This window comes from Acyrthosiphon pisum, chromosome X (genome assembly GCF_005508785.2).
Source record: "Acyrthosiphon pisum isolate AL4f chromosome X, pea_aphid_22Mar2018_4r6ur, whole genome shotgun sequence".
Lineage (NCBI taxonomy): Eukaryota > Metazoa > Arthropoda > Insecta > Hemiptera > Aphididae > Acyrthosiphon > Acyrthosiphon pisum.
Window position 1 is genome coordinate 99,515,183 of NC_042493.1, and position 9,404 is coordinate 99,524,586.

Genomic DNA, 9,404 nt, shown 5'->3' on the forward strand with positions numbered 1-9,404 from the left:
ACAAATCCTAGAAACGTCACACAGCTATACTTAGGTATAGATGATACACCCGAGAAAGAAAAACCTGAAAAACAAAAACAAGAACGACAGGCGAAAAAATCTAGTGTAAATAAAAAGTGACAATCAAAAACATTAAAGTTGGCGAAAAAAAAGTTTATTTTAAATGATGAAGAAGAAGATGATACAATGTGTTTAGTTTGTTCTGAGTTATTTTCGTCTAGTCGCACAAAGAAAAATGGGTTCAATGCGTTAAATGCAAAAATTGGTCTCACGAAGCATGCACTAATCAAGAAGATCGTTATATTTGTCAACACTGTGACTCAGATGACGACATGCACCAGTTTTCTAGACAATTGAAAGATTTTTAATAATTTTATAATTTTAATGCAGTTTAAGTAAGATACTTAAGTCACTAAAAAGGTTTCTCGTTATTTTTTAAAAATGCATTATTCGTCATTTTTACAAAAAATGTATTAATTTTTTTATATAATTTCTTAAAATGGGTTTAATGAAAATATTAATTTTAAAGTTAATACCTATGTTTTTAATTATTATCAATCAAAAATATTTAATATTTGTTATAATATACTAATTTTTATACAAAATAAGTTTGTTTAGTTTTGTGTCAATATGCCCCAATGCCTGTGCCAACTAACCCCGATTTTGGGGTTAGTTGTAACAACAATTTTATTTTACATTTTAAATTTTGTACAAAAAAGGGTTAAATATTTAGACGATATAATGGTACGATTTCATAGTTTACATGTTAATGAAGGGATACAAACAAATTCGAGTATTTAAAATGGAAATTCAGATCGTGGAAAAATAAATTGTATAAAGTGTGTCAACTAGCCCCGGTCTCCCCTAGGTACCAATATTATAATTGATATTGATTTTTTTTCTATTATTAATAACATTATAATTGTACTAAATGTTCATCATAGTATTACAATGAAAATGAATGTCTGGAACGGGATTTATCGTACCATGCTATTGCAGTTTCTGCTGAACAATCATATTATTTCCAGGGGAAATCAAGACGTTGCATTCTTCAACTTCACTCTTGCCACCAATAGTAGGGGATTACAGTCCGAGATATTAAGGAAAGGTCAATTATGTAAAAGTAGTTTGACAATAAATACATTCATAAATTTAAAATATTTAATAAATAGCTTTAATGATATAACGAGTATGTTCAAAACAATTAACCCATATGCAATTAATAACACTTACCATATAACTGTAAATAACTTAGAGATGCATGTAAAAAAATAAATTTAGATACACACGTAATTAGACAAATGGCTAGGTATAGAAAAAAAAAATGTTAGGCGATCATTTGAGTATGGATCTGGAACTACAGTCGATGTTCGGTATTGCCGAATGTATGGAGGTATGATAGTTCGATTAAAAAATTAGAGAATGATCAAAAAGTTATTATACAAATAGTTAAAGACCAAGTCTCTATTTTAAGGAGCACAATCAATGGCGAGAAGCTTATGTAATACCCATCCCCAAACCGGGTAAATCCAAATTTGAAATTGAAAACTACAGACCAATATCTCTAATTAGAACTCTAAGCAAACTCCTTGAAAAAATAATTAATAAACGTCTAGTTTGGCTCTTAGACTCGGAAAATCATCTCACCAAAGAACAATGTGGCTTTAGACGTAACCATTCGACACTCAATGCGTTATCCGTAATACACACCGATATCTGCTCCTCCTTTAGGAGAAACCAACACCTCGTTACAATAGCCCTCGACATCAAAAAAGCTTATGATACTGTATGGAAAAACAGAGTCCTATCAATTCTTCACAGCTGGAACCTCAATGGTAACCTCCTAAAATGTATTAAAAATTTTCTAGCCAATCGCAAGTTTTGTGTCAAAATTAATAACCACCTATCTTCTCCTCATGATATTGTCAACGGGCTTCACCAAGGATCTGCACTGAGCGTTACTCTTCTCCTAGTCGCCATAAATGATATTTGTAAAAGTCTCCCTAAGCCTGTGAAATACATTCTTTTCGCTGACGACTGCAATATTTACTGCAGTGGGTCTCAAATCGAAACCACCTCTCACCTTCTTCAACTGTCTTTGAACGCCCTCACCAAATGGTCAACAGAATCAGGTTTCTCTTTCTCTCCCTCTAAAACACAATGTATTATTTTCAATAAAAGGAAAAAAGATCCTTTACCTCTCATCACTTTCATGAACACCTCTCTGACATTCACCAGAAATATTAAAATTCTGGGTCTCACGTTCGATGACAAACTTAGCTGGCGTCCTCACTTGAGAAAACTTAAAGCGGAATGCCTATCCAGAATGAAAATCATGAAAACACTCGGGAACATTACGTGGGGAGCTGATACTATAAGTCTCCTCCGAATCTACAAGTCACTTATCCTCTCAGTAATCGACTATGGTGCTATAATTTACAAAATACTGTACTTAACACCATTAACCCTATCCATAACCTAGGTATACGTCTGGCAACTTGAGATTTTAGGACTAGCCCGATAGATAGTGTCGTATATTGTAGACAGTCGTCACTGTAATATTATTTAATGTAAATATATTACATGTAAAAATCAACGTAGCAATTTAGATATTAATATAGGTCAATGAAGCAAGATGTGCTGAGACAGCAAAAACTATTTTACTATATAACGCCGCCGTACGCGCAAGGACAGGGAGTCCCCCGTTGTCACTGAGTGAGTTGGTGACGACAGGGAGTCCCCGTTCTCACTGAGTGAGTCGGTGAGAACGGGCTACGGCGGTCTGAATCCGCAAAGTGTTTAATTTATGTTTGTTTTAAAATTCAATAAAAGTGTTTCCGACCATTAAAACCCGAGTTGAATTTTGTTTCTAAGTCTTCTTTGTCCTTACCTTTGAATATTGGAACAGTGCTCAGACCCACACACCTATAGTCAATGAGGTTTATTGCAAACTGAACAGTGCTCTGGTTGTGGCGTCCTAATAGTCATTCCAAATTAGGGAACGGACGTAAGATCGACAAAACGCGTACCATCGTACCTCAAAAGCTAACAGTGCATTAATCTGAATCTATTCTAGAGATAGTCATTAGCTTAGAGTGTACGGAGGTAAGGCATATAGTTGGTTCATCGCGTATTATCCAATACGGGTGATACCACTATAGCATCTTAAGTAATGCAGGCGAACTGCCCCTTGAACTGAGACGTCATAGTCAGATACTCAAATACATAACAAGAATCAAAAGCATGCCTGATCATATATCCAGCAAGATACTCCACAATCCTCTCACCTCCAACTCCCCCAATAACAGGAACTCAATCTTTGAACATTTCAAAATGATCAACGGGAATATTGGCCTTCAAATACAAACTTTGAGCAAACTACAACTTTCGTCTCCCCCTTGGCTGTGGTCTCCTCATATCAACACTCAACTCATAAACCACTGTAAACACTCCACTGACAGCTCTGTCCGCAATATCTTCTTGGAACTATTGTCTCATCAATATTCCAGCAGTACACACATATAAACAGATGCATCCAAAAATTATAATGGAGTGGGTTTTGCGACAATCATAGGTCATGAAAATTATAAATTGTCTCTCCCTCCTGGCACCAACATCTACACAGCAAAAACTTACGCCATCTTTGAAGCACTGAAAATAGCCTCCTCCTCAAATCCGGTTTCTTTCACTATCATAAGTGACTCTTTGAGTGCTTTAAGATCAATCTTAAATCCATACTCCAAGAATGAACTTGTGAAGCACATTCAAGAACTGATTTCTACATCCAATAAAACGTTCACCTTCATGTGGGTCCCTTCTCATGTTGGCATTTCTGTCAACGAAAGAGTAGAAAAATCCGCCAATGACGCTACACTTTCTAACAATGCCTCAAAATTAACCATTACCACATAACCTCAGAATTACTCGACACCATTAACATCAAAATTCTTGACACATGGCAAACAAATTGGACCCAGGTTCCTCTCTCAAACAAACTAAGAAATATCAAGCTTTCCATAAAAAAATGGTATTTTCCCTGTAGTCTTAAAAGAAGAGACGAGGTCATTATAACCCGAGCCAGAATAGGACACACTCACCTTACCAACTCCTTCCTCATCACCAAGGAATCTGCTCCAGTATGTAACACATGCAACGTGACCTTATCGATCGACCACATCATCACCAGATGTTCGGGATACACAGAAGCTCGGATGATTTTTTTCAGAAACACAACTTCTCTTAGTCTTGCTCTCAGCGAGGAAAATACTGAAGCTATTTATAAATTTTTCCATTACATACACTTAAACCATAAATTGTAATTATCTGTTATTTTCATATATGTTTATATTGTTAAAATTGTAGGCTAATAACCTAAGCTATTGAAGCCTTGTTCACTAATTAAAAAAAAAAAATAACAAATGTCAATGAAACCATAATAAGTTATAATAATAATGATAATTTAACCAATATAAGAAGCGCATGATATGTAACGCGACACATGACCGGGTTAGAATTCCGAGAATATCCAGACGACTTGGACCAAACAGAGATTAATTATGACATATTCCGCGCATTGTCTGAGTCATTAAAACACGATGAATACATAGTCTACAGGGGTGAAATATAAGAAAAATGTAAATGTTACATAATTTGTTAATCAACGAAAATCACATACACAATGTTCGCGGCACTCAATTCGTATAGTCGAATTATAACTAATCAAAGATATTTTACTCAGTTTCATAACCAATGATTATTATGTTTTCATTTATAATTTTTTTTTTAGCCACAAAAATGTATTTACTGTTTTTGATTTTATCAAACACTTTTTTTATTTTTTATTATTTCAACTTATATGCACAAAATACAAATAATAATTAAATAACTTATGTATATAGGTACTCATGATATTTTTGCTAATGCTACCGCTAACCATGTACAAAACCAAACGCGTACCTACTGTAGTAAACCGACTTTTTAACAAGAAAACAGAATTACTTATTCTGTCGACAAATTTAAGAACTTAAATTAATTTCTTTTTAATAAACATATTATTAGGTATAATTATCTACAGTTGTGTTTGACAACTTATTTCAATAAACATCAACCATCCTCCGATCAAGCGCAACGACGTGTACGTACCTTCGTCGTTAAAGAAGTGTGCAGTAATCAATCAGGTCACAGCGACGGGTTACTACACTACTATTAACAGTTTGGCATGTGTCAAGTACGTGATGTGCAGTATTATACGAAAATACAATGACACAGGTATATGAAAAAATATGATTTCTTTTGTTATATAAAAGCAAGGCTACACATAGCAAGGATATACGTGTGGATACCTTTTCCTTGTATCGATGTACCTATATAAGAGGGACTCTAATGAAAGGTTCATCGCTCTATAGCTGGCAGGCTAGTTGACGGTATCCATGCTTATTATTCATGTCTTAAATTGTACAAGTAAAATATATAATTGAAACTATTCTCAATTTATTTATGCTTTTAATTAATAAAATTATATTTTTATCAGTTCGAATAAGAATTATTTATTCGATTTTGAAACCTATCAACAGTGACTTTCCTCTGGTTTACAACAATTTAGTGAACTAAGGCTCAATTTTAGAGTAATAAGATTTTGTGATAAATGATTAAAATATATAATGCACAACTTAATCTGTCTCAGTTTCTTACTATCAGTTGAATTGTATGTTATTATTTACAATGGACTTATTAAAATAAATTGAAAGCAATATTTCTGTTACAATGAATAAATCAGAAAAAATGAAAAATTATTTTACTTAATGTGCGTGGTTAAATCAAAATTTTCATTTCAGACCTGACACATATTTGTGTGCTGTTACAAACTATAATATAGTTGGTAGATAATATATAATATTTTCCGATTTGAAAAAAATATTGATCAATAAACAAAAATTATTGACTAAATAATTAATAAATACTTTTAACTTTCATAATGTGATAAAACTGTTAACAGCTGTGTATCCAAGAAGAATATTCGTTTTCAATGCAGTACTAGCATTTTTTATTGTAATAACCAAAATGCAATTATTTTACTATGGAACGTTAGTTCATATAAATGAAATTACTTGAGATTTAACTGCTCTATCATTTATCAATACACAGTTGTCATTATTTCACAGTGTAATTACTTATCTTTATACTTTTCACAGCTAAATGCTGTGGTAATCATTTATAAATTGAATAATATAATGAAAATGCAATAATATATAATATCAATGTAGTAATGTACTTACTAATAAATAATAATTATAAATGATTCTATACGCTATGCTGCTGTAATTTACATAAATAAATATTTTTGTTATAATATCTATGTTGTATATTTAATTTTTATTTGATAATAATATGATATTAATAAATGTGTCAACACGTTTGTGTAAAACTAATTTATGTGGCTTGTGGAAATTGTGTGTATATTGTTCTGGAATAATATAGGTACTTTCGGTTTTTTTTAACCGGTATCGAATCTCACTATGAACAATTCATATTGAATTCTCAAGCTCTTTGATAAAAGAACAAAAAAAATATGTTATCAACAGGGTGCATCGAGAAAATACCAAAAACGCTGCGATATCATGCCAAGAATCATAATAAAAAAATATGGTAAGACCCCTTAAAATATTATATTAGGTAGGTAGTTTATTATATTATTATCAATAAAAATAAAATATCTTTATAACTGGTTCCATTAAACGATTGTAGCACAATGAAAAATGTAAATATGCATATTAAAAATGACCGCGTCGTCGGGTGACCGTCAACAGTTTGTCGGTCACCTGTCAAGCTACACCAAGTCCGAATATCTGAGGTAGAAGTTCGTTGAGTACAGTCAAGTTGTGAACGTGCGGGTTAGGTATGACTCATGAGTGGTTACGGTCGGTCTCCAAGACCGGCCACGTTCAACTATGCATTCGTGAAAGGCGTACCTACTTAACATTAATTTTATAAAATGTTCATTTTAATATTAATTTTCAAAATATTTCGACTTTTTTTGAGCTATTTATAATATACATTTGAAATTCGAATTTTTTTAGTTTTTTATTCTATAAATATAAATAAAATTTTATTCGTTGAGTCGAAAAGCTTGAAAATTCAAAACAAGGCTCTTGATATATTGTTACAACAGCCAGTGGCGTATTTTGGGTGATTTATCAGGGAGTGTCCAACATTTATTGAACCTCACAAACAACATTTTTAGAATTATTAACTTTACTAATATTTTGTTTATATTGAGTTCATATAGTTGCAATATAAATTATATTGAATCGATATTTTTTCGGATTATTTTATTTTATTGTCTTATAATGGCGTTCGTTCCCAATGTGTTAGTAATTATTTATTTATTTGAATAAATAAGTACTTACGTTATTCAGTTATCACCTGATACAGTGGTGGACGGTCGTACGTACAGCAGGATGGTAGACGAAAAAATGAATGACAAACTGACAAATTATAGCATAATAGTATAATATAGTATAATCATTGATAAACGGTAGGTATTAATTTAGTGATTGAAAATTTCATGAAATTTAAAAAAATGAAATACTTGTGTATCTTAATAAACTTTGTTTTATTTTTAAATAAATTGTATATTTACCTACATATAAATGTCATACTTAAATCACCTTCATAACTGTATGGTACCTAAATGTATACCTAACCTATAGTATTATACATTTAAAATGGTATTCAACATTTTTAAATATTTTGATGTTTAAATGATACAAGTAGGTATACAATATTATACATGTATATTGTATATTATATACCTACTGTATTTATACATTAGAATTTAAAACATTGAACATTGTGTTAAAAAAAATTTCAATGTTTCACGTTTTTGTGAAATATTTCACCATATAGTGAAATATTTCATACTTCAAACACTAGGTATTATTAATAATAAAATGTTTAATTCTCTAAACTGATAAACTGTAAACTAGATTAAAATATACTAAATACATTGACAATATTTTCGTTGTTATTGTATTTTCCCTGCGGCCTGCGAGTATTTTTATTATAGTAATGACCCGGTGAAATTCAAATAATTTCTGGATATCCCTGATAAATTGTAGATAAGTCTCTGGGTCATCGAATCTAATCAAATTAATTTAAGTTTTGCCGTTTATATAAAAATATCATTTATTTTATTTTTAAATAGAAATAGTATAGGTACTAATAATATACTATAAGATAAATGATAACATCAATGTTTAAACTGACAACAGCAGTTGAAAAATATTAAAAATACATAAAATAAGCACGTTTTTTTCATAAGCATTTAATGTTCAAATGTTGACGAAATTTATCAAATTGAAAATTTACAAATTATTTAATAGTTAAAAATTTAAAACAAGCTACCACGTTAGTAGTTAATTCTGTAACCAAAATATCTAAACAAATGTTTAAACAGAGTTTTTTATAGTTATTTTAAGTTCACATTTAAGACGAAATTACATATTAAATAACTAAGGATAACGATTTTAGTTATTTTGTAGTAATTTAAAAATATTATTCGTGAGTAGGTACTTGAAACTTCCCAAGTATATTATTACATTCAAATATTCAAATATAATAATATGAAAACAATATTTATTCAATTAACTGATTACCGTATTAATAATAACAATACATATGCATATAATATAAAATATCAAAAGTTTCCAAACCGTCTCCGCTCAGAATCATTTTTCGTAGGTATGCAATAATGATATTATATCATTGAATTCAAATTTAGCACCATCCATTACAGTGACCCACTTGTAACCTACAGCAGCAGAGCAACACCCACTTACCTACCTAATTATTAAAATAGTAATTTTAATAAATACGTGTTAACAAGAATCTTATTTTAAATAAAAGTTAAGTAACCTTAGTAGTAGGAGTGTTACTTACTTGGTTGATTCATTTAATGTCCAATTTCCTTCCATGATTCCATATAAGAATAGTCATTATATTTTTTGTGACTTTAATCATATACACAGTTTCTGGCTCTAACTAGCTTAATAAAAATGTGATTGTCCATGTATATATATATATATATATATATATATATATATATATATAAGTATTAAATTAATTGTATATTAAAAAGTATTGGAAATGTTCAATTTTGACCTCTTAAAAGTATTAACTATATCTAATTATTTGCGAGTATCAGAAATTCAAAAACCACTCTCAAAGTTAAAAAACAAAGTATTTTTTCGACTATCTACTTATTGTGCTTTTGTACATATACAAAAAATAAAATACACATATCATTGTAAAATCAATTTGAAATGTATTAAAAAAAATATCTCTAAAATATCGTCACTATATTACTATAAGACATTTCTAACCTAACCTAAATTTTAATGATATAT

At 30.4% G+C, this 9,404-nt stretch overlaps 1 protein-coding gene across 1 annotated transcript in view; it reads left to right on the forward strand.

Annotated features, from left to right (window-relative positions):
* LOC100163499 (zinc finger MYM-type protein 1-like) overlaps positions 1 to 368 on the forward strand; it is a 3,445-nt gene extending 3,077 nt beyond the window's left edge. The window contains exon 5 of the mRNA XM_008181861.1: positions 222 to 368. Coding sequence (XP_008180083.1) covers positions 222 to 368 — 147 coding nt within the window. The remainder of the gene's footprint in view (positions 1 to 221) is intronic.
* The last annotated feature ends 9,036 nt before the right edge of the window (positions 369 to 9,404 follow it).